This window comes from Phasianus colchicus, chromosome 9, assembly GCF_987193195.1.
Source record: "Phasianus colchicus chromosome 9, bPhaCol1.hap1.1, whole genome shotgun sequence".
In the NCBI taxonomy this organism is placed as follows: Eukaryota; Metazoa; Chordata; class Aves; order Galliformes; family Phasianidae; genus Phasianus; species Phasianus colchicus.
In genome coordinates, this window is record NC_143444.1 from 30530427 (window position 1) to 30556510 (window position 26084).

The window sequence follows — 26084 nt, forward strand, 5'->3', positions numbered from 1 at the left end:
TGTAAGCTGGTCTGCTGAAATTATGCTGTTTTCCTCTAGACAGTTATGGTATTGCATTTTAAACAAGAAAGTGTTTTTCTCTGATTTTTAGCTTATGTTTTATTAACAGTTTGTCAGGGGCAGCTATAAACTATCAGAAGGTTTCCTGATATTATTATCAACAGTTTCATATACTGTTGGTTTTGCTGACATCCAGTTATTGAAAATAATTTTTCAGGTGTGAAGGTTTAATAGAACAAAGTGTGTTTTTTTATAAATGAAACCACTGCTGGAGAAAACGTTTAATGACTTTTTGAGAAATTTAAAATTGCATAATTTATTAGGTTGGTGAGAACTTCAAATGCTTAAGTAGTCTGAAAGATTGTGTATCATAAACCTTTATTTGAAAGGTAATTGGAAATAAATAACAGATCTCTGAGCATATTCTGTTTGTTGGGCATTAATTTGTAAATATATACTGTAGACTGAAAATATTGATTTTTAGTTAGATTAATATGTTCTATCAGTATTTTCTTTTAGATCAATCACTCATTCAATATAAATTCCTGTGGGAGAAAGACAACAAAGTCACTTTGCTAAGTCAATATTTGTAGAGTGTTAATATTGATCTTTTTCCTTTGTTTTCCCTTTCTAGACTGAACCTTTACTAGTTTTCTTTCAACAGAAAATAATAGCTGTAGAAATATAAAACATTAACTGGAAACTGCTAGGATACATTAAAAATGTGCACCTCGAGACCTCTGTATAAAAGGAAAAAAATGGTTATGGCCACATAGTATAACTGCTGCTAGAAAACTGAACTGATTGTTCTCATGAGTTACATTTTTGTTTCAAATAACAACTCTGTATTTGTTATTGAACTCTGAAGTCCTTTATATCTTTGACATTGCTATACAATGACATTTGTTCTATATTAAAATTTAAAAACATAATCTCTAAGGAATTTTTTGCAGTCTTGTTTTGGTATCTGGACCTCCATGCAATTTAACCTGCAATTTCACCTTGTTCAAATGTGATATGTAGTGCATGAAACCATTGCGTGCTTTCCCAATATTGGATCCTTCTTTCTTTGAATGAGCTGGTAAGACCTGACTGAAGAAAAAAAAAGAGGTGCAGTTATTGAATACTAGCAATAAGCATCATATAAGAACTAAATCTATCAGTAAACATGAGCAAGTGTAAATTGTACTACTAAATTTGTTAGCCCTAACTATTAAGGAACCAATACAAGCTCTGTCAAAGTCAATGAACATGTACACAGTGAGCCACTGAGCTGTGGATTGGAATCAGGTACTCAAAAATTCAGCACATTTATCTTAAGTGCAAAAAATACACTTATTCTGCATATCAGATAACGATAGCTCTAGAAATATAAAGCATTGACTGGAAACTGCTAAGATGCATTGAAGATGTGCACCTTGAGGGTACTGTATAAAGGGTAAAAATGTATAAATGGGGAAAAAAACAGAAGAGACTGGAGGCATAGCATCCTCTCAGGCAGATTGTATCCACTTTGCATGGCACTTGGCTTGCCTTTTAGCACCCCTGTTACACTGCTGTGTGTTTAAGAAATTATTAGACAGATATGTATTTTGTCTGCAGTTAACCTGTCTTGTTGGGGCAATAAGAAATTACTGCCATCATAAGGTTGGATGAAGCTGATTTCACTTTTTTGACAGTGGAGTGGAAGTCGAAACAACTGACCTGTTGGGCTTCTTGTGTAGCTGGCTGACATATAACTGATACATAGCTGATGGAGATTGCAAATCTCTGCAAAATATTCTTCTTGTCAGTATCAATCAAGTTTTAAAAAGTCAACAAAATAGATAAAGCAATGATATGTTCCAAAATCTCTCAGCTATGGTAGCTATGTTGTCCCTGCTAAAAAATCTCAACTTCTCATTCACTCTGCTGAAGTCAGTGAAAGACATGTATGCACAATGCTCAGCAAAGGAAATGCCTGAGGAAAGCCTTGATCTTGAAAGACCAATAGAGTACAGCAGTTCTGTTAGAAGGGGACCTTCAAAGATTATCAAGTCCAGCATCTTCTGGGCTGACCAAAAGTTAAAGGGTATCACTTAAATCCCTCTTGAATGCTGATAGGTATGGGGCATCAGCCACCTCTCTAGGATTCCTGTTCCAGTGTTTGCATCCTTGTGAAATTTCTGCCTCCACTCATATACCAAAGCAGCTTGGTGCAATTGAACTAGCAAGAATTTTCGTGCTTATTCATCAGGTATTGCACAAGACAAAGCATTGAACTGAAGTTCTTTAACTGCAGGAAGAATTCCTTTCACAAACGTTACTTTTTATTTGTAATTATGCATCAGTGCACAGACAGTTTCAATAATGACTTAAATTGTAATGGCAATTGTATGCACATTATTTGGACAGTGACCAGCAGTAGCAGCAGTGGTACTCCCTAATGTTTCCAGTACAAGCATTTCCCACTGTTTTAGCTATGATTTGATAACCTTGTGCTTTTATATTTCACATCCCCTGTTTTGCATTGAAGCTGCATATTAAAATCAAAACAGAAGATCACCTTTTAGCTGCGTTACGTTTACATTCCTGTTTGTGGTCTGACAAGGATATTTTGAGAATATAGCACCACCTTATGCTCACTGCAAGAATAACAGTTTAGGATTCCTAAAGCACGGTCAAACTTTTGCTTCCTGTTTTTCAGATCTTAATCAGAATGGCACTTCTTGAGGTATTTCCCTGCTTATCTGGGTAGTGTTCTCTTGTTGTAACAATATCTGTCCAAATGCAAAACTGTAAAAAATGCAGTCATCCATCTGAAATAACAGCCAGGAATATGGAAGATAAAGAGGGCAAAGCTACTTGCTTGGGACTGTGAGCTGATAATTGAAGACTGCTACGGCAGTGAGAAAGGGGAAATAGGAAGTGTTAGAATCATTTTTATATATGAAAACTGTTAGAGTATCTTTCTGAACAGCTAGAGTTTGGATGGCTGCTTGAACATTGTATTGTACACTTGGCTTTTTGACTTTGAGCTGTTTGGATTGTTATTTTTTCAAACCATTTAATAAGGTATAAAGCTTAGAGACTGTGGAAACTAACAAGTTATCTCAATTGTGTCAAGTTTTAAGGAAGGATCCCAATTTGGTACGTATTAATTTGGACAGGACTAAGGGTTCTTAAATCGACGAGTCCCTGAGAAATTTCTATTCCTATGGAATGTAGGCTTCTGAACAGAACATTTAAATTTAGGATCAGAGCTGCATGCATTCCTAACTGTGTTAGCAACCTGGGTACAGTTCACTAGGAAAATCCAGTTCTTGTCTGAGACCTTTTGATCACTGACTGTAAAGTATCATCAAATGAGCACGAAGGGATTGTGATGAGAACTGATTCTTTAAGAGGTGTGAAATGAAACCTGGGATTCTGATGAAGGCTGTTTGGCCTTAAGTGCAGCAAGGAGTCAGTCTATTTACTGGATGTTGCATGCAGACCTCTGCTTTTATCAGTTCATTTCTCAAATCAGTGCTAGTTTACTTCTTGAACTGAATATTCTGCACAGTTACAGCCACTTGTATAGAACTCTCTGTTGAGATTACACTGAAAGATTCCTTCTGCTAGGCTATGCTCAGAAACTTAACTTTCTATTGCTAGGAAAGTAACTAGAAATAATGGATTTAATCAAGACCAAGGGAGTGAAATCAAGAATGTCCTCCTTTCCTTATGGCATAGAACATGCCTACAATGACTTTATTTCTCTTCAGCTAAATGCTATTAGAAATTGAAAATTGGGGCCTGCTATTGGGAAAAAAAAAATAGTTTTGAAGCTTGTAGCAGTTTTAACATCTCAGTAAGATCATGGCTTCTTAAAGGAGGCTCTTCTCAAACACTGCTGTCTTCTGTTTGTGTCTTTCCAATGGCTGTGGCAGAAGACAAAAAGAAACACTTGATTTTACTACTACCTGTGCTTGTCATTTAAGCAAAGAACTCCTCGTTGTTCAGCTAATCCCTTATGGTTTTTTGCTTGATTGTTCTTATGGAACTAATGGAGAACAATCCCAATGTCTTGGTGGTAAATCACACAGCTGAGAGTCTTTCATGAATTCAGTTTGGTTCTTCACGACAATTAACATTTCATTTTAACCATTTGTGATTTGATGTAATCTGTGCATATGTGGAGCGTTTTCACAAGTAAAGCAATGTTACCAGCTTGTCTGCAGGAGTTGAAAAAGACTGAGAAAATTCATTTAAAAAAGAAAAGAGAAGATGGATGCTACACCTTGGGGCATCTTTTTATGCAGCCTTCCTTAAATAATCAAATTAATGTATTTTACAGGATGAACTTCTGTCTTAATCTTTTATTAAGGCAACATTTAATGTTCACTTGGTTTCTAGGAATGGCAATGTGCACAATCCAAAGGATGCTTCTACCTAGAGGAAGATGGTGAAATCGTTAGTCATAAGTACAGGCTGCATTTACCTCAAAGGTCTACAGTGTGCATAACTATCAAACCTTTACACCTTCGTCAAATAGAAGGTAAAAATATTTGTATCTCTTCAGAGAATTTTCCTTTCTAAAAAACACATATTTTTTCCCCACTGATACATCTTCCTCTCCTCTCTTGCAGTATTTAGTGATATTTTGCAAACATCATAATACTGCAATATTTTTCTCTGTTGGCAAAGTCCTATTAAAAATACAAATTACTTGCCATACAATTTTTTCTCCTTAGTTATTTTGTTCTCACTGTGTGGGCAGTAAAATAACATCAAACTGTGTTGTCTTTCTTTTTGTCTTACATTATTAGACTCCAAACACAAAATGTATTTGTATACTTATTTTTAACTAAGTATTTTAAGATGGGTTGGTAATTGAAATTGGCAATAAACTTCACTGCAAATAATTAACTGAAAGTAGTAATTCTCCAGTTCCAACCTGGCTGAAATGGGAACCTGATCAACAGACTTCTAATGGTAAATAAAAGTGATCTGAAGCTAAATGATTTGATAGTGTCTCAGTGTTCTGCTTATAGCTTTTGTTTTCTTTTTTTCACGTGTCAGCTTCTTAAATTGTGCCTTTGAATTGTTCTGCTGCAAAATTATTCAGGCATTCCTTGTAAATAGAAGAGTAACTGTTTGTGCACAAATTCTTCTTTTGCACATGTATAGAAATATCTTTGTATTTGGTTGTGAAGAGGAAGGCATAATACTGTTATGTAAGGGAAGTATTTCTCTTTTAGCATGACAGTTACCTTTTTATGAGATTCAAAATATCTTCAGATTTCTTACAAATTTGTTTGCTCCTTAGTATCCTGAACTCCTAACTGCAGAAAACTGAGTCCCTCCATTGCATGTATTCTTTTGCTGTAGCCTATTTAACTTCAGGAACACTAAATTGCCCATTGATTGACTGCTCTCAAGGACTGAGCAGCTACAAGAAATCAAATTGATTCTAATAGCACCAATCAACATATTTAAGACCTTCACTGCAGTCATCCTGACCTATGATGCTATGTATGGGGGTCTTGCTGTTCAAATCTTAAAATTTACTTATCAAAAGATGTGTAACTCTGAAAGATATCTCTAGCTTTTGCATGTAACATAAGTTTCCAGTTAAGAAGAGTTTAACAATGTTTTATGGAATGTCAGAAGAGATTGTAAGTTTGATATTGCCCTTAATTGCAAACATATTTGTATAAAGAAAAGTAATAAGAAATAATGTTCTACTAATTGTAGAAAACAATGCAAATATCTTCCTTAACTATCAAAGTATTTAATATTTGAATGATTAATAGCAATCATTATCTGTAAGGTAATTACATGACATGTAACAGTTTTTCTGATTTGTCTAAATAGGAAGAAAATGTTGATAGCATATAATGGTTTCTTTTTTTTTTTTTTAAATCTTACCTTAACAGAGACCAATGCTATAAATGCAATGGAATTATTTACTTTGGGATTCAAAGAACAAACAATTTCGTGAAATTATTAAGAATTTGTTTGGGGATTTTTTTTCTTTTTAGGAAAATCTTGTCACTGGTTGTCAGTGGATACGGTGTTGTATGTTCTGAAGGAAAATGAAACCCAAGAAAATCTGCAGCTTGTCTGCTTTACTGACCACCAAAACAAAGAGGTTAGATATTTCTGTTAAATTCCTAGATTATTTTTTATCTTTAATGTACCTGTTTTTGCTACATGGGTGAGTTTCCGTGTGTTTGGAAAGAGTTCAGAACTGTTCCTAATCAGACTAGAGGAGAGGAGAAGCATTCTGTGCATGTTGCCTTCCAAAACGGGCAGAATTTATGCAAGGTGATGTAATACTGTCTTAGTTCTGACCTTTGGATGGGCTGAATTGCAAGCCACGTGTTTGGAAATTTAATGAAGTTCCTGAGAGGGCCATATTATCAAGTAGCATGTTGGCAGGTATCCCCAAATTGCTGGCTCTCTGTACAGATACTCTGTGGAAACTAAGTTGCATTTCTGCACGCTCAAACCCAGAGTTCAGAATTATAACATTTGTTACAATTTCCTTTCCTTTTCTTTCTTTCTTCCTGACATATATATGATCTTAAACTTTATGGTTCACAGAATATTCTTGCACTGTAGCAGAAAGAAGGGAAGAGAGATGGCAGAGTGCAATGACTCTCTCCTTCCAAGCAACAGGGAAATCAACTTGCTTCTTAAAACCTGTCACTTGTGAATTTTTACATAGGAAGTTTTTGTTGCTAGTTTGAGCAAACCTGATAGAACAGGAGGGGAATGCAAAACTGGGTGGGTTTTTAGCATAATTTTGGCTGCTTTTGTATTAAAGTTTAAGATTTGAAGAGAGCTGATAATCTGAAAGATGATGGGTCTGCTATTAGACACTTCCAGTTGTTCTCCCCTCATCTCTGGTCCTGAATAATTTTTTAACTTGTAATGCAGTGCAATTAGGAGTAATTTTGGGGCCTTCAAAAAGGCATCACATGGCTTCTTCCATGTTTGTATTTGTCTTAAGGAAAGAAACTAGCAGTGTTTTCAAGTAATTAATCAATTATGTATAATTATTACTGCTAATAAAAGAAGGTATCATTTGACAAGTAACTTACAGGTTTGTCTGTCTTCCTTTAAGAGTAGATGTTTGGATGGAAAGGGGAGCTTCCATCAGGAGTTTACTGGCTACTCCCATTCACAACAGGCTGTAGGCTGAAAAAGGTAAAAACACCAATTGCTGGAGAAGCAAAACTGGTGTACAGAGATGAAGATGGTGAACTGGCTCTTACCAAAGAGTTCCGGTGAGTCCTTTTCCCAGATAGGTGTGGTCACCAATACAAAAATATGCACTCCAAATAACATCTAGCTTTTTAGTTGCTAAAATACAGCTGCATAGAATATTCTCAAGTAAATTCTTTACTGTATACCAACAGTGTTTGTAATTACTGAAACAGTAGAGAAAATGAAAATGTTTGGAAATGGTTCTGCTTTTTTCATCTTTTAGAGCAGCTTTATTGGATATATTTGAAACAATTGATTTGGATGGAAATGGCCTTCTGAGTTTGGAGGAATACAATTTCTTTGAACTGAGAACTAGTGGTGAGACATGTGATGAGGAAGTGTGGGCTATATGTAAGGGTAAGTCTGTTGCTGTGCAAAATACAACTACTTAGGACTATAAATCTGTTTGCAAACTGTTGTCTACAGCACCCTACTATGTATATAGTTTAGGAGGACTGAGTATTTTGTAGCCTATTCCAAGAACACATGTATATATTAATATCATGTTTTACTTTTTCAGTCTCCTGTCCCTCGTTTTGCTTTCTTCTGGTTTATGTGCCACTGTCCTTCTGTTAAGAAAATTCTTCCTATTGCTAATTGCAAAGCTCTGTAGATTAAAATTGTTACAGCTGCCAAAAACTACAGGTTTTCTAAGCACAGATCATATAGTGAATTGGGCTATAACAGATATTCATTGATTTAATCTCTTTTCTGCAACTTAAGCTGATACTGCTTTCATAGCTCATAAGGTGTTGAGAGGGGCATTTAATCAGCGTGTATAAGATGCTTTAAAACGAGGGCATCTTATTATGCTTGCTTAGAAAAGTAGACACTAGAAAATAGCTGTTGCAACTATATATTTTCTTCAGATGTAAGCAGTTTTTTCATTAGAAATCTGTCTTTTAAAGGTTCATATATGGTGTGTCAGTTTGTCCATATTGTGCTAGATGAGAACTGTGAGATTTTGAGGTTCTGTAAGTCAGATGAGGATGCTGACAGTTAATTTTCTTTCAGCTGTACTTTAGTTTCTGTCTGCAGATTCATGTCATCAATGTTACTGGACATCCTGCAGCTTGCAGGAGCAATATTGGGCCACAAACATCAATTATAAAGAAAAAAGAAATTCTGTGGCATTGCTTTAACCCTGCACATATTTACCTCCTAACAAGGCTAGAAAAATGTAACTACCAGTGGCTGTATGCTGCTCTGGTAACACAGTGCATTAAGTCAGTGGTTTCAAAGCATTGGCAGTTTATCTGAAACTAATGGACAAACTGGAAATTTAGAAGGTGTTGTGTGTAAACTAGAAGTTTCTGTACAAAAAATAGTTCTTCTGCAACCTGGGTCTGAAATGCCAGTATGGTATGCCATTATATATCAGCCCATGCCATCTGTTAGATATAACTCCTTTGTAGGCAATGACACATTGATTAATTTAGGCTAAAAAATACTTAAGATCTGGCAAGTCCTGCCAACTGTTTCTCCCCAAATCACTCAGATATATTGGAGTTTTTTCCTGAATTATGGAAAGATCATACAAAAATACTTCCCTATAAATCAATGTCTCTTTCGTCCCTTTCCATGTTATTCCTCACTGTATGACTTTGTCAGTGTTATGTATCTGTGAACTAGTCTCAGTGTGAATAGGAGGAGTGTGTGTGATATGTTTAAAAGAGGAAAGAAGAGAATATGGTGAATGTATTACCTGGTCGTTAATCAGTTGAAGGGTTCAGACGAATATTATAAATCTTGACACCAAAGTTACAGCCATTTATTATAGCATCTGTACCCTTGGATAGATTTATTAAACTGGTAATCCCTTTTTAATAATATATAGTAAAGATTTAGCATTGTTATGAAGATGAGAAAACCATTTTTAAGAATCGCTGACACAAGGACATTTCAATTATGTGTTTGCTGACATTAGATTGGTCAATCTACCATATTCCATCAAAAGAAGGGTGCTAGGATTACTGGCATTTTATTGCTTTTTAAGAACTAAGTAAATCACTCCTATATCAAGGACCTGAAGCACTAAGGATGCTGGCCCCATCAGACTTTCATTTCCCGTTCCTAATAAACCCTTTTCTGCAAATCTCAACTGCAACAGATACTGCTAACAAAAAAAAAAAAAGAAAGAAAGAAAGAAAGAAAATCAATATGAATTCTTTCTCTTTGGAAATCTCATCCTCTTTTAGGATGCACCCTTCTATACAAAGGTTGCAGTTTCTTGGCATTATCTAAAATCCACAGTGAAGCCCTGCAGAAGGCTGGCATCGAGTCAAGGGCATTCATTCCCAAAGCATGCTTAGAGAGCCTGAGGCTGCAAGATGGCTCTGTCTTGTAAATCTCATTAAGTACAAGTTTAGCTTTGGAAGGACAAAAGGTGTTTGCAGAGAGAACAGACGTTGTTTTAGTGTTACCTTGCATTTCTTTTTAAACAGAGAATTTTGATATGAAGAAGAATGAACTAACAAGACAAGGATTTATGGATCTGAATCTCATGGAAGCCAATGACCGTGAAGGGGATCCTAGTGACCTTTGGGTCACTTTATTGTCACTGGGCTACAATAAAGCATTAGAAATGACAGAGGTATGATAGCTGTACAGCAAAAGTAATTGCTTTACATACAACTTGCTGCATGTGTTTAATTGCAGTGCTGTTTCTGTCCATCATAAACCGACTTTGGTAGATCAGTGTTCCAACCCAAATGCTGCTGATACAGGGTTTACCTGATAATTTTTCAGTCACTATAGCATTCTGCTTCTTAGAATAAATGCCACCATTGTAAAACAGGATTTACCTTTTGCCTTAGACAAGGCAGTATTTTGTGGGATAGCAGCAGTGGGAATCTTGGGTTATATCCTATGAAAACATTCACACACCTTGCTGGTAAGCAGTGATAAGAAGATAGTGGTAGTAAACTGTGATCTGCCAGCAAGCATACAAAACTCAGAACTTAGCCACTTTCCTGACCCAAGCTGCAGCAGAAACCATCAGTCATGGTATAAAAGAAAAGTTACTGTAATGCAAACAAGTGATTACTGCTTACAGTAACTTAAAAACTAACACAAATATCAGATGGAGAATGAGGTGATAGGAATGGATTTCTAAAATATTAGAGTGTGTTCTATTAGCTAAGGTAAGATAACTTCAACCCCACCCCAAATATGACTCAGAGCTAATAATTTATAGTCGTGGCTAAATGGTGCCTTACACAACAGTGTCTGAATGGGTTCAATATAAATTTGAGTGAAAGAGCTTTGGGTGGCACTGTTTGCTTAAAGGGCCAGGTGTTATTTCTCTGATTTAATTATGTGCTTATAGATTCTTTTAAAAACCATATCAGCATTGGCATTAATAGTTCTTACTAAAGGAAGAGGGAATTTTGAATGAAGAGGGGAAAAAATTGAAAAAATAGTTAAAGACATAAAATATGCAGATAATTTCATAATTTATCTTGTTGGTTTTTTTTTTCACAAGAAAAGCTGATTTGTTTTTGTTTGTTTAGTCTTAACAGACTTATAGTATTTATTTAGCTTTAGTTAAAATAGCTTAGGACCATATGGTTATATAGTCCCCATATAAAAATGTGTATGAAACATAAATGCAGACCCAAAAAATCCAGTATGGTAGAGAAACTTTGGTTGGCTGTCCCTGAAAATCCTGAGATTGCGGTGAAAGATTTCTTAAGGAGTGGCACTTTCTCCTTTTCCTACAAGTAGGCCTAACATAGCAACTACAAAAGTGTCTTTCTGCATTGAACCCATAAGAGGGAGCTATACTCTAAGAAAGAAGATTTTTGGGGAGGTTTTATCACCTTAAAAGTTTCTTTCAGGTATGTTGTGTCTTATATTAGCTATGGCTTTATGTCTATAGTTCTTGCTTTACAAAGGAAAATGTAGCTTTCTGAATAATTTAGTTACTCATATAACAGGGTATATGTACTAAGTGGTGTCTGTAATTTAACCTCTTACTTCCTGGTTTTTCAGTGATTTAAAGTGTGATATTTCAGGAGCATTGAGCCTATCAAGTTCAAGGCAGAGCTGAAAAAATCCTAGTGGATTCCTGTAGCCTTTTGAAAGGCACCAAGGTGCTGTTACTTAGTCTAAGAAAAAGTAAACTCCTGGTTGTTAGACACGCTTCTCTCAGCTGTGATGTTGTGAGAGCAGTGTGCTTACTGCAACGTGGCAGATATTTAAAATCCATGTGAAGTGGCACAGATAGTGGAAGAGTGACAAGTGAAGGATATTGGTTTATTTCAGAAACTGAAATAAATTAGTACTTCATATTCATTCCTGCATGTTTTGCTATCCAAGAAAGGATTTCTTATGTTGGAGGAGAAAATACCAAACTGCCTATCAAGTGTATTGAAACTGGCATGAAGAACACTCTTTTGTCCTGGCCTTTTACTCTGTTCATAAGACCACCACAGCTCTCAGGTTTTGAATTTTTAATACCTAGTGACGTACTTTCATTTGGATAATTTTATTTCAGAGTATATATGAACATCCCTAGGAGCTATGGATGAAAATCTGAAGGAAAAAAACCAAGGCTAAATTGATGATAAAACTCTTCTTCTCCACTGCAGGCATGCCCCTTTGTCATTGACATCTGTGCAGAAAAATGCAAACCCAGAATTAAAGCCATATATCTAGAGGCAGGCAGCTGGCAACTCAACAGGGCTATCTGCAAGTCTGTTGTTAATAAAGGAGATGCCAAAGTAATGGATGGCTGTGAAAACATAATTGTCTATACCTATAGGACTGGCACGCGAATCACTTCTGTTATTGAAAATAAGGTATGGCATGATACTTCTGTAAGGTACTTTGTTTTAATGTCTGTTATTATTGTTCTTTTCCTTCCATGCTTCATTTTTGGGAATTACATTTTCTGTTAACTTGCCAGTCTTACTGGTCTACTTTGCTACTAATCAGTATGAACAAACATAAATCCAGGTAAAACTTGTTGGTGAGATGCAGATTTTAAACCTTTTTGCATAGATCTCAATGAATATTCTGGTAATTCTCTTTCATTTATAACAGGAACCCTAAGAACATAAATACTGTGCAGTAAGATGCTAAACTTAAGATGCTTGAGGTCTTAGAAGTTCATAACAAGAAGTGTATTTTTAAATGGGCAAACATGCAAAAGGGGATGGATTGGTGGACTAATATTAGGACTGAATGCAGAGGTTCTTTGGAGCCACAGGTTTAGAAATGCACTTCGCCCTTTAGGTAGGTATACTGGAGTTATTTATATGTTTAGAGGTATGTCAGAGAAGGAGACAAGATCTGTACTGAGGCAATCAGCTGGTGAAAATCACTGACCATTGCCATTTATACCATTTGGGTTTCATATGTAGCTTTGCTCTGCATTGAGCAAATAGTTACACTTCCTTGAAAATCTCGTTAGAGAATTTGTTGGCTGGAGACTTTGCACTGTAAATGTCTGGAAAGAAATAATGAAAGGGCAATTTTATGCAATCTGCCTTCTTTTAAGCTTCCCACAGTGCAAGCACTCTGATTGTATCTTCAGTTATTGTGTTGATGATTTCAATGGAAATAATTCTTTGTTATTTCTGTAATTAAACTGTGCTAGTTCTTGAGGGATTCTGTTTTCGTTCTGTGTATGCATTTCATCAGTGGGTAGAGAAAGGTGTCTGTCTTGTAACCATCCCCAGTCAGGATGCGAGCTGCAAAGATGAAAAGACCTCACATACAGAGCCTCAGTCTTCTCAGAGAATAGTAGAAATGAGTCTATTACTTCCTCATTTGCGTGACAGAAGAAATAGTTGGTGAGGCATTTCCTGTCATCCAAAGTGCAAACATGATCTAGGATGCCCTCTGTGCTCGGTGAATTTCTCTTACCTTCTTCCTGTTGCTTTAAGTATCTTCCTGTACAGATCATTTTCGTGGCCAAGTAGAAGTGAGGATTTCACCGAAGTGCCCAAACACCGGGAGATCACAATGATAATAAGATTAACACTGGATCGTCTTTACATTTCTGCAGCCAAAAATGGCCATATTTACACTCTGTGGCCCATAAATCCTTCATGCTGTGTGCACCAAAGATAGGCTAGAAAGGGCTGGCAAAAAGAGCTGATAGGAGCTTCTTGTGTGTCATAAGGCTGATTGCTTAAAGTGACTGTGTTTCTGTTCCATTTCTCAGTACAGAGGGATTGTTGGACAGCCTTGTCTAAGAACCAAATTTCCTAGGCTCTCTGCTGAGTGAATGGCAGAGTGTAGTAGTACGCCCTTAGATCCTGCATCTGAATATTGCTTGAGGTAAATTTGTGGTCAAAGAATTTTCCAGTACCTCAACTTTCAGTTTTATATATTGGATCCTTCTTGGAAGCATTTGCACACCTTTAGTAAGAGTGTCTGTTGAGTGATTGTACTGAAAGGAATTCTGCCCAATGTTTTAAAAAATCTCTATGAAGATGAGCTGCTTTTCTCAGGAGAATGCTTGGAAGAAACCATGAGCAAAAGACTGTGACAAGTCACATCTTGATGAGTGTCCCTTACAAACTGCTTTGTGTGCAGTATCTGTGACTTGTGGCAGTCCAAGTGAGGAACTCTGGTCATATCTGAAAGAAAACAAAGCACGAAAAGTGCTCCTACTCCTGACATGGAACATTTAACTTCAGAATTTAACTTAATAGCATAGCTGAGGAAATAGGAGGAATGTGTAGTTCTTACATAAAAAGAGCAGTGCTTTACCATTAAGACTAATGGGCTCTTTCATGTTTTTTTACTTGCAGTCTGATAACAAAGTGATTGTTCATGTCAACAATGAGCAGAGTAGGAACTGCCTAAGTAATAGAGGGCTTGCTGTTTTTGCTGTGGAAGTGGCACCAAAATCTATGATGGTAAGAATTTATTGTTTAGCTATCTAAAATCTAAGTGAAAAGCAAAAATAATTTAACAACTGTACTGTTTCCTTTTGCAAGTCTTTTATCATGATAATAAGCATGTGGATGGTGAAGAGGTCTGTCTTCATCACCAGGACAGATCAGATATCATTTTATTGCCCTTTCAAAGCTGAACACATGCTTGATAGAACCATGTTTCGCAGTGCAGATTGATATAAAATTATATTGCATTTAGTTTGTCATACATGTGCTCCCAGATTTTGGATGATAGTGCCTCTTTCAGTTGTCCACTCAATACATGTATCACTTAGTCATGTTTTTAATACTCTCTTTGTTTTTTTTTTTTTTTAAATTATTATTATTACTTAAATTTTAATCAGATGTATAGATTGTTCTGAGAAACAGACTGAGCCAGGCATGTGTCAGTAAGAGAAAAAAATATTGTGATATTTTCCTTCCTTCATTTATGGAGAAAAATCCAACTCTCTTTTCAAGAGGTGGAAACTATTTTATATTTCAAATATATTTCAAATATGCAAACTATTTTATATTTCACAGCTTTCCAGGTTGCATGCGTTCAGATCACTGTTACAAGTTGCCCAAGGAGGCTGTGGATGCCCCATCCCTGCAGGCATCCAAGGCCAGGCTGGATGTGGCTCTGGGCAGCCTGGGCTGCTGGTTGGCGACCTGCACACAGCAGGGGGTTGGAACTAAATGAGCATTGTGCTTCTTTTCAACTCAGGCCATTCTATGATTCTATGAAACAGATACAGCCCAGTGACACTGGCAGGGTGGGGGCCCAGCTAATATTGCTACTGACAATTCAGATAATTGTAGCCTCCTCCTGTAGTGTGTTTTATTCATTTTAATTTCTGCTTTGCTTAGTATAAACTGAGGCCCAGTGACCCCTGTGAATTCTTTGCTGTCATAATAGATGCTGATTGTTTTTCATTCACTGTTTGTCGAACGCGTACTGAAATATTTAATGTTGCTTGCATAGCATTCTAGGTTATATGCATACAATCCTTCAATAAACATCTATTTCACCAATGTTTTCTCTCTTGTGTACAGGTTTCTCAGCACGTGATGCCACTGAACGAGCAGGAAGAATGGCTGTATAACTGTGTGCACTCCCTCTTACGCTAAACATTGTAGTCAGAGTGCTGCTTCTTGGCAATGTTTAAATCACAGCTTCTGCAACACAACTTGTAGGTGTGTCCTCCAAAGCTGGTATGCTTCTCAGTTTTATTTGTTAAAGCCAATGAATCGTGTAAGTACTTATTTCTGGTATCCCATGTCTGCTAATAGCTTTTAAGAAACACAAATAGTGATAGCATAGGGATGGAATAACTGCAAGTCTGTAAAACTGTTTGACAGAATAGAATGTTCACATGCTGTCTAATGAAATACAGCATTGTGAAAGTGCTGAGATGCTAAAAATGAGTTCTGTTTGGTGATACAGCTGACAGTTTTAATAGAATTGTGTTTCATAAGGTCTGCTTCCCCAAATATGCCCTTATTTGCTGCAATAGCTAATATAGCTCCATACTGTAGTACATACTGGAGCTGCTTCACTGAGAAAAAACTTTGTTAAATTGATCTGATGGATTCCTAATTCAACACTGCCATGATTTTTATGTGAGAGATAAAAAGGGATGGGGTTATTTATCTCCTGACAAAGGATTTCAATTTTTTTTTTGTCATTTGATAATAACTTGTTCTAAAAAATTATCAGCTTTTAAAATACTCTTTTATATGAAATAAAATCTGCCTTTTCACATGCAATAAGGGAATAATATTTGTGCTCCTAACTGTTAACTGCAACTAATTATTTCCAACGTAGCTGAAATAAGAAGGCTCGAGGTACTAAAAGTATTCAGGCAGTTATGTTTTCCTCCAAGTGTCCATATAAAAAATGATGACCCTGGTCACTGAATGCTTCAGGAGTGCCTGAGTTTAAAATAGCCCTTAAATATATGTGACCTCATCTGAAAGGGCGGCGAGCAGTCTTGAAAAGCTAAATTTGTCTGCCAGCTACTCCTGCACTACGCTGTTGCTCTGCTGTAATCGTACACTGGGCAAGTAAATGTCAGTTACAAAATGAGAGTGCTGCTAGAGGCTGGCTGTGATTTATGCTCTTCAGTAACTGGAACTCAGGCAGGTCTGCTGGTGAGCTTTTTTTTTTTTCTTCCTAGCAAGTGCAGCAGATATCACTTTCATTTCTAGAACGGCCTAAAAGCAGTAGAAATTGTACTAAAAGACTGCAGAAATATTTGGTAACTTGCAGCCAGCCACAAAGAACCCTGTAAACACTGCCTGAGGCAACGTGTGGATACGTCAGGAGTTCCTGGTAGCATCTCTGAGAAGGAACTGGAAATAGAGAAACACCCACACATGCTGCTGGCAGTACAGAGCAAGCAGTTATTTGCATTATTTCTGTTTGTGAATTGGTGTCAGGCCTGGTAGACCTAGCAGGAGTCCATGTGCTATTCTTACTGCACTTCAGGAAAGAAACAAGTGCCAAGCTGAGTAATCACTGCAAAAAGACTTGATAGTGCTGTGGTTAAGGTCTGGTAGAACGTGACACAGCAATGGGGAAAGGAACCTTTTCCTTTACAGATCTCACTGTTAAGAAGAGTTTCACCAGCTCTTTGAAGGGAAACATAGGCTAGTTCTGTTTTCCATGGAATATCCACCTTTTCTGCCCAGGACAGTGGGGATCCCGGCTGTGTCTGCAGACTATTTCCAGTTTCCTTCAAGTTCAGGTACGACCAAGGTAGGAAAACATTCTAGCTACTACTATTAAGGCAGAACACAGGTGTCGGCTTCTTTCAACCGGCAGCCAGGAGGGAGAGGCAGCGTCTGCAGCAGCGGCAGCAGCAGCAACACTGCCTTCTGCCGTTCTCTCCCCGCTTAGAACCAAAGTCCCGCTGCCCTCGGCGCCCTGACAGCCGCAGCCCGGGCCCCGCTGCGCCTTTAAGGGGCGGGCGGCGCGGAGCCGCGCGGGGCGGGGAGCGAACGGGGCCGGCTCCCCCCGCGCCCGCCGCCGCCGCGCCCGGAACTCGCAGCCCCGGCCGGCCATGGTGCACATCGAGACGGTGAAAACCAAGGCGTACGCCGACCAGAAACCCGGCACCAGCGGGCTGCGCAAACGTGTCACCGTTTTTCAAAACAATGCCCACTACGCCGAGAACTTCATCCAGAGCATCCTGGCCACCGTGCCGCCGGCAGAACGGCAAGAGGCCACGCTGGTGGTGGGGGGCGACGGCCGCTTCTACATGAAGGACGCCATTCAGATCATCGTCCGCATCGCCGCCGCCAACGGGGTACGCGGGGCCGGGGCTGGGGCGGCTCTCGGCGTGGCCTCGGGCCTGCGGGGCAGGAAATGCGGTGACAGCGTTACCTGCGGCTTCGCGAGCCTTCGGAACGCACGGGCGGACGGTGACAGGCCGGGGGGAATGGCTTCCGACTGAAGGAGGTCAGGCGTGGGGAGGAAGTTCTTGGCTCAGAGGACGGTGAGGCTCCAGCTCTGCTTCCAGAGCTGTGGATGCCCCGTACGTGGAGCTGCCTGAGGCCGTGGATGGGCACTGGGCAGCCAGAGCTGGTGGGGGCTTTAAGTTCCCCTCCAGTCCGACCGTTCTATGATCTACGAGCGGAGTGGTTGGAGAGGCTCTGACTCAGTGCTCCTTCTTATTGTGGGCCAGAGCTGTGTTTCGTACCCAGCAGCATACACCAGTGGTGGGTGCCTCCCAGTGCTGCTGAGACCACAGCCGCGTGGGTTCACCTCTGTCACAGCACTTGGTCAGCCTGGGTCTAGCCAGGAACAGCTGGGCTGGAGCTGGGTTGGAGAGTGAGGCCTTTCCTTCCCCTTGGCCTTTTGCAAGTGGAGAATGCCATCCTCTCCTGGGCCACCTGGCTCCTGCTTGTCAGCAGCAGCCTTCCCTCCTTGCAGGGTGAGCAGAGGATGCTGAGTGGTTAGGGTCAGGCATTAGGATGGAACCTGACAATTACCTTCTTCAATTTCCCAGCAATAATCAGATCTGTAACGAATGGGCTGAAGGAGAACGTGACAAAATGTGAGATCACTGCTTCCTTATGGCACAAAGAAGCATATAACTGCCTTCTTGGACCATGTAGAAGTTTGCTTTCAGTGATGCATGGTGGCTGGTCAGCATTAGATGTGTGTCCCGTGTCCCTGAGCACCAGCCTTGCCAGGTGCACCTGTGAGTGATGGATGCTACAGACTTTTGTGTTGGGAAAGGCACAGCCACAGTTTTATTTATTTATTCTAAGGAGAGTTGGAACTGAAACATGCAGCCTGACAGCACCTTGGATGCCCATGAATAAGCTGACTGGGAGGTTTGTTCACTGGGACAAAGCCTTGGTTTGTTTAGGCTCTCACCCTGGTGGGCTGTGGCAGCCTTCCAGGCAGTTCTGCACTCTGTGCCTCAGTCCCAGCAGCAAGCAAGGGGCTGAAGGTGCACCAGGCTGGAACTAAGTGCTGATTGCTCAGAGCCCTCCTCTCACATCGTGCTGGTGCTCACGTATGTGCAGCATCGCAGCACTGAGCTCTGCAGAGCAGGTCCTGGAGCCTGCTGGCTGGTGGGCATCTGCTTTGCAGTGTTTTGACCAAATTGATTCAGAATGCTAGGAGAAAATTGGTTCTGAAGTGAGAAAAACGTTCTGGAAAGGCAAGAAGGGAAACAGGAAGCAGAGAGAGAAAAGAGAGGATGAATATTTGGGTTAAGAGCCAAGGTGCTGGTGTATGGAGTGAGAAATTTTACTTGACAAGCTTTTCATTCTGAATCATTAATTTATAAAGCAAGCAAGTAGCTGTGGCCCTGGGACAGGATGTTAGGCTTTTTCAAGCAAAAATTGATAGGATGAGAAGTGATGGCCTCACATTGTGCTATGGGAGAGTCAGATTGGATGTTAGGAGAAATCTCTTCTTCAAAGAGTGCTCAGCACTACACAGCTGCCCACGGGTGGATGTCACCTTCCCTGAGGGCGCTCAGAGCTGTGGGGATGTGGCACTGAGGGATGGGGGCAGTGGGGATGGAGTGGGGTCAGGCTCGGTGACTTTACAGAGCTTTTCCAACTGTGGTGATTCTCTGGTTCTCTACTGGCAACTCCTGATGAAGGTTCTTTCTGCCCTTGTGGCAGAACAGAGAGAGTGGTATGGACTGTTTAATAAATTTACAGTAGATGTAAATCTGAATTAGCAACCAGAAGGAGGAACCACGACCTGCTCTCCAAAATGCAGAGCCTAAAGAAGCTCGATACAGTTGTATCTGAGTGTGAATTGTATGGGCCTTAGTAAAACACAAGTGTTGCATTGCCAAACTTAAGAATGGCAGAACCACCAGAGATGAGGTGGATGGAGAGTTTCTTTATTAAATGCAAAATGCCCATTTTTAATAAGTTTCTATATATTTGCTGTCCTGTTTTGGAATAATTGGGAGATGCTTGCTTGCTTCCTGGTTTCTCTCTAATTAGAAATGCTGGTTCCCTGATAGCCACTGCAGTGCAGTTGAGTACAAGCCTACGAATATCCTGTTTCAACAGAATAAATGTGAAGTAACTGGATGTCAGCCACCCTTCCAAGAGAAAGGTGAGCAATTCTGTGTAAGAAACCCAAAGTTCTCAGGAACCTGCTGCCACCTGTGTGCAGTGTGCTTTCTTGCACAGTAGTACCCCATCCTTCTTTCTGGGCCTGGGGAGTCTCCTGATGTCAGCAAGCAGGTCTCAGTGCAAGGTTCAGTCATCTCTTGGTGAGAAATAGTGAGACATGTAGAGAAAATGCCACAGGTCGCTGTGCTGCACTGCTTTGTCTGCAGAAAGTGAAGAAATATGAAGATAAATCTGGGCTTACTGCCCTTTCTGACAGCTTCTCTGCCTGTTTCTGATCACCGAGGTGTGTTGTATGGGATGCACCTGCTTGTCTCAGCAGCCAACCCACAACTTGAGCCAAAGCAAGTGCTGGACAACAGTATTTCTGGTCCTAGGGGAGAAAGAGGTGATGGCATCAGTGCTTTAAGTGGCTTTAAGATCTGGTGTGGTGGAGTGGTCCTTCAGGTGCCACAGGAGAAACCCGAAGACCACAGTTTATGGTTGTTAGTTTCACAAAGTAAAGGGTAGGGATGCTGAAGAGAGTTCTAGTTTTGTCTCCACCTGGAACAGTTACCATTCACCTAAATGCTGGTGTTGGAATAGCAACAACTCAGTTTGCACTTCTGTGGTTAAGAAGTGTTTATCCTATTTATAAGGTTGCATTTATAAAAGTAAACTAACATAGACACTGTTGGTTTTGCCATTCTCAGTTGGCATCCAGCGTAGCCTACTGCTTTGTTTTGGTCTGTTGTGCCAGGTTTTCTTTGTGTTATTCCACTTAGTAAGCCTGACTTCTTAATTACATGAACAAAGCTTAAAACCTCTTTTTGTCATCACCTGTCAGAGTAGAACTGACTGGCTGTACTGTAGCTTTAAGTCAAAAGTGTGCACAAGTTACAGAACTGAGGTTGTAAATCTCGATCAGATCACGTACCCAGCAGCAGAGTGGTTCACTGATGTTGTCACCTGCTACTTAACGAGTTTATTGTGCTTCAGTTCCTTTGCAAAGAGAGATTTTGCAGTGCTGCAAATTGCTTGAAGGTGTTTTAAATGCTGGACAGTGCTTTGCATGCTAAACTCTAACCTGGATTTGTTTCACTGCTGCAGGATAAACAGTGCTCTACTGGAAATACTGCTCACTACCCTGCAAAGTTTGGTTTCCTGACTTGGCTGCTCTTAAGCTTTTTTGTGTTTGAATTCAGTTGCGCTGCTCAGCAGCTCTTTATTTGCTTAATTTGGTAGCTCTGCTTCGTTTTCTTTGTGTTCTTCTGCCACAGTTTCCTTTCTGTCACTGCAGCCCCCATCTCACTTGTTTCTCCTACCTGGATTTTAAGTTGAAGGCTGTCAAGGCAGTGATGATGCTGTCCGTGCTCAGTGCCTTTTGGAATAACTCCAGAAATTCCAGCTGAAGGGAAGAATTAGGGTGCTTTGAGTTAATCTTTGCAAATCCTGCAGACAGAGAGTTGAAATCCATACTAACAGAGGCTTAACTGTAATCTCCTGGAACAGTGGCTATAAGCAGACACCTTGGCTCTGGCTGTGCTGGTAAGGATCCTACAAGAGTCTGATGCCTTTGTCCTGGTAAAGCTTGGGGTAGGAGAGCTGAAGTTAAGGACCCAACTTCTGTGTCTTATGGCTGAGCTTCACCAGGAACAAGAAATACATTTGATGGGTTTGTGTTCTTTCCTCATGGTTCTCTTTGAACTAATCAGTAGAATGATTAATGCTTCAAATGACAAACTGAAATATATCACAGAAATAAAAAGAATTGTCCTAAGAAGGAGAAAAGCTAAAGGGGCAGAAGGAATCAAAATGTGGATGTTATCTGGACGTTTACAGCCATAGTACAAGCTACTGAACTTTGAAGCATCAGCTCTGCAGAACTGAGGATGAGAGTAGGTCACTGTTGGCTGTGTCCTGCAATTGTCCAGAAGAGCAAACACCATTCTGATATTTTCGGATAGTGTTGCTGTAAGTGAAACCCAGGAAAAGAAATCTTACAGGAATGTGGTGCCTGGTGTGGGATACCACCCCATCCCAGGGATGGGAAGCATGCTGTTGTTTGCAGCAGGGGAAGGGCAGCTTGTGGCCACGGGCAGGTGTGGGTGTGCTCCAGGGAGCTGACCTTTGGATGGAAGGTTTCTCAATTGTGATTGTTGCTGTGTGCTCCTATTGTGGCAAAGGGGATCAGCCCCTACCTGCGTGGCAAACCTGGAGCCTTCTGTGGGGTCCAGAGCAGCCCTGCAGGTGATAGCTCCATCCCCAGCTCTGCAGAGCTTTTTTCTCACATATCTTCTTTCTGCCACCCACCTGCCTTCTCTCCTGGTCCTCGTTGGGGTGCAGTGTAATTATGGAGCAATGCAGGAAGGGGGCAGGAAGGAGTTAGGGAAATGTCTTTTCTGTTCTAAAGCAAAGCCATGAAATAACTGCAAAACATCCTTTTTGGCTTTTGCACTGTATGCGTGTCCCATCCTCCCCCTCTTTTTCTTTCTTGAATGTCACATTCAAGACTGAGTGGAATGAGAGAATGTAGTGTCACAGCTCACATGGGGACAGGGGACGGGGCAGGGGTCAGCAACACCAAGTCCAGGGAGGAGTTGCATGCTCCAGTGTTTTGCTGAAATTCAGGTTCTCTCAAAATAGTCTTGTTTGTCTTTTTATCATTAACCAAAGTCAACAGTTCATAGCTTTGATTCTGCTCTTGCATGCCTAAAGTGAATGGGAACCTACGTGAGCAGATGGCTCTGCTCTGGCAGGTTGGCTGTTTGGAGGGGAAACATGGAATTGGAGACTTACAAAGTGTGACCACACGGGAAAGCTAAGGAAATTGGGGAATTGGGATTATTTCCTGTAGAAAAGAGGGGATACTGTGAGCCTCTGTGTTAAAGGATTATTGTAATGTGCAAGAAAGTGTCAGAAGGAGGATTATGATTGGTTTGTTCTCTGACAGCTCAGGAGGACTTAAGCTGCAGGGAGAGAGATGTAGGACAGACTGCAGGAAGATGCTTCTGACTGCTCTGGCACCACACCTGGAGACAGAGATTTCAAGAACAGGCTGCAGGAGCTTTCTGAAGGGTACCTGGGGGATGTTTGATCCCACACCAGATTTGGGGAGGGATCAGAGGACCTGCTGAATTCCTTTTCCTCCTGTAAGTGATTACATGTGCCTGAGCAAAGACTCCCAGGTGGTGAATCGAATGAGCCTTCCCCTCCCCAGGGCTGAGGTCTGCCTCTTGAGTCTTTTACCCTTCTGGATCTCCTGGTAAGCGTGCAGACACTGGCCTAATAGTCCTGGTTGACCCATTGTTGGTGTTGCAGGAAAGCCCTGGGATTGGGTGAGTGCCCCAGAGACAAGCTCCATGGTTATGCCACTTCTGTCCCTGTGCTTTGCACATACTGCCTCACAGCTGCATTCTGTATTTTGTTAGAAATAATGTATTTCTTTTAATGTATCTTAGTATGGCAACAGTGACTATCACCTTCCTCCCTATGCTGAGTTTGGTTCCTCTGCTCCACAAGTGCAAACTTCATTAGGTCCTCATCCAGCCAATGTGTGGGCACCTGCTCAGGGAGGACGAGGTGTACTGTGGCATTTTGTGGCACAAAGTGTTTGGCTGGGCGAAAGTGCTCACAGGCTTTTCCCTGCCAGGGAGGCTCGTTCTGGGAGCTGGGCTTTGTTTTCTGTGCCACTAGAGGGAAACCTCAGCCTTTGCATGGAAATGGAGGCACTGCAGCTGCAGGATGCTGGAACAGCACGAAGACATACATGTAATAGACACATGGATGGTTGCTGGCTGCATGGCACAGGCAGTCTTGCTGTTGGAACAAAGTAAAGATTGTCGTAAGAAAATCTGTCAATGTTTGGAGCAAAAAAGTCAGGAAACAATCCTGTGGGAGCCCCCACAAAGCGTCACAGTTCAGCTGTGTACACAACTCCTTTTCTCCTCCCCTCCTTAAGTATGGAACAAAATGAGTCATTAGGAAGTGTACGGTCCTTCATTATCCAGAAATATCTGTGAACTCTGCCAGCAGCTTGGACAGAGGACTCTAAGTGTCATTAAAAGGGAAACCATGGTTTCAATCCAGCATTTGAGGCTGACGGAGATGATGCCTCAATAACTGCTTGTATTTGGGTCTCTGGTGGGTGCAAGCTTTTCCAAAATTAATGACTTTGTTGTAAGCTGTGTTTGAAAGTTTGGGGTTTTTTCTAATAACTTTTGTCATGCATAGTGCCCAGGGTAGGACTCATGTTGGTATTCAGTTGAAAGCATTGCTTTAGCAGTGTTTTAGCTGGTAATGGATTTCCCTTAGTTAAGCAGAGGCTGGTTGTGCACTGCAGACGATGTCCCGTTATTTGGGGGAAGCTGGCGCCGGAGCTGTCGGGATGTCAGAGTGGGACTCGTGTAAGCAAAGTGTGGGTAACAGATCCGTTGCCTTCCATTTTAAGAGTGACCTTTAGCTTGCTGGAGGCTGCAAAATGCTGCCGTGCCCGCGGGAGGCTTTTCCTCCAGGGCCACGCAGATCTGCTGGGCTGGCAAAAACGCTGTGCAGCGCATCGGTGTGTGTGTGAGCGGGTGCTGAGCTGCTGACAGAGGGCAGGCGGACGGACGGTGCCGGCGGCGATAGCACAGAATGGTGAAGGGCCGTGCCTGGAGGGAGCAGAAGGTGGAGAAGGAGGCAGAAATCACCTTTTGCTGAGTGCTGGGAGAGCAGCGTGGGGTTGTGTGTTCTTCGTGACATTGATCCTCCACGGCAAGTGCAGAGAAACATCTTCAGTTACAGGAGCCGTGTTCAGCTCAACGTTCAAGGAGCTATTTTTGGGTGCTCGGCAACTCTGCTGAGCTTCTGTCCAGTAGGTGTGCCATTGCTGGTGTCAAGACTGATACATTTTTAAAAAAAAGTTATTCTTTTTCTTTTTTATTTAATCATAGTTTACTTCTTAAATGCATTTATCTGAAAAAAGAACATGGAAGCTGCTCCTCTGCCTCTGCTGACTGTGCCAACAGCTCCTTACAATGATCAGAAACCAGGAACCAGCGGATTACAGAAGAAGACCTATTATTTTGAATCCAAAATGAACTATTTGCAGAACTTTATCCAGAGTATATTTTTTTCCATAGACCTAAGAGATCGACAAGGATCTTCTGTGGTAGTTGGAGGTGATGGAAGGTACCTTAATAAGGCTGCAGTGGAACTGATAGTCCAAATGGCTGCTGCCAACGGGGTTGGTAAATGCTAGATGATTAAATTCCTATGGTTGTATAGCTGATAAATGCAGAAAACCAAAACAGAGTAGTCAGTGGGAGATCGAGTTTTCCCATAGATTTTACTCAACTGCTAACAGATAACATTTCGATGGAAAATCAGACTGGTAATACTGAAATTAATGTTTAATTACTGTTAAAAGAAAGTTAGCACTGAGCGGAAACCCATACAGTGATTTCTGGTTGTGTGGGAAGCAGATGAGCCAGGGCTGTTTGCAGCAGAGCATGGCTCAAGCACCGCAGTGCTCTTGGGGTTGTATCTGTGTTTCTTGTTGCTTTTAAGAAGAAAAGGCTTTGCTGTCTGTTCTGTGTTTCCTAATGCAGAGCAAAACTTTACACGAAGAGATCTGGCTTATGGGAATGTGTTTGACAGAAAAGCTTATCCGATCACAACAGGGTGATTTGTAATGAGCAATTGAATAAGAAGAGAGAGATATATATTTTTCTAAATCAAAATGTTTTCCAGCTGGAAAAGAAAAATCCTCTGGCATTGCAAATTAATGTGTTCCTCTTAAGTCAGTGTATGGGCTGAGTCAAAGAGCTGGAAAATGTGCACAAAGCAAGAGCCAGGCCTGCTGCCCGGGCTTCTCCACACCAGGACAGGTTTCCTGTTGGTGAAGATGAGATTAAGCTGATCTGCATCACTGAGACTTCTCTGCTGCATTTCTTTCCAGCATTGTGTCCTGTGCCTGGCTGAAAACAAGTTTCACTGTTGAGTTTGGTGTTTTTTGTTAGTTATTTCTAAGCAGTCTGGCTAAAGCCTGTGACTTTGTTAATCAGTTTTGTGCTAATCTTGCTCTGTAGAGTAGGAGAGATGAGTCTGAGGATGTGTTCGACTATAAAAAGCCACAAGGGAGGGCATGCATGTCATATTTTGAATGTGCAAAAGTGTCTGTCAGCATGTGGCAGAGACAGGTGCTGTCACCTCTGCAGATGCGGGATCAGCAGGATTTCTGAGCAGCACCAAGCACACCACTGTGCCAGTGGAGCACCATGCACGTCGTCTGCTTTAAATGCCAGTTATGGGGTTAAACAAGTGTTCAAGGTTATTTGTCAGCTTAATGTAAAGGGCACACAGGGGAAGGTCTGTGTTCAGGGC

At 40.9% G+C, this 26084-nt stretch overlaps 2 protein-coding genes and 1 long non-coding RNA gene across 7 annotated transcripts in view; 2 read left to right on the forward strand and 1 right to left on the reverse strand.

The window, feature by feature from the left end:
- EFCAB7 (EF-hand calcium binding domain 7) overlaps positions 1 to 16778 on the forward strand; it is a 28048-nt gene extending 11270 nt beyond the window's left edge. For all 3 annotated transcript variants that reach the window (XM_090146806.1, XM_031603718.2, XM_090146807.1), the window contains 8 exons: positions 4378 to 4519; positions 6006 to 6115; positions 7099 to 7256; positions 7460 to 7593; positions 9681 to 9829; positions 11829 to 12038; positions 14001 to 14108; positions 15183 to 16778. In XM_090146806.1, the coding sequence (XP_090002932.1) occupies positions 4378 to 4519; positions 6006 to 6115; positions 7099 to 7256; positions 7460 to 7593; positions 9681 to 9829; positions 11829 to 12038; positions 14001 to 14108; positions 15183 to 15257 (1086 nt within the window). In that variant the 3' untranslated portion in view covers positions 15258 to 16778. The remainder of the gene's footprint in view (positions 1 to 4377; positions 4520 to 6005; positions 6116 to 7098; positions 7257 to 7459; positions 7594 to 9680; positions 9830 to 11828; positions 12039 to 14000; positions 14109 to 15182) is intronic.
- On the reverse strand, positions 1 to 17926 carry LOC149916918 (uncharacterized). Its single transcript, XR_016469388.1, has 3 exons — positions 17515 to 17926; positions 7071 to 7167; positions 1 to 1092 (listed from the first exon to the last, which is right to left on the reverse strand). It is a non-coding gene; the product is annotated as an uncharacterized LOC149916918 (long non-coding RNA).
- Positions 16864 to 26084, forward strand: part of PGM1 (phosphoglucomutase 1) — a 19228-nt gene continuing 10007 nt past the window's right edge. Inside the window, exon 1 of one of the 3 annotated variants that reach the window (XM_031603751.2) lies at positions 16864 to 16887. Coding sequence is in view for 2 of the 3 variants with exons in the window: in XM_031603735.2 (XP_031459595.2) it covers positions 24688 to 24945 (258 nt within the window). In the remaining variant the exon portion in view is untranslated. Of the gene's footprint in view, positions 16888 to 17115; positions 17438 to 24672; positions 24946 to 26084 lie in introns of those variants that run through there. The other 2 variants (XM_031603743.2, XM_031603735.2) reach the window with 2 other exon arrangements.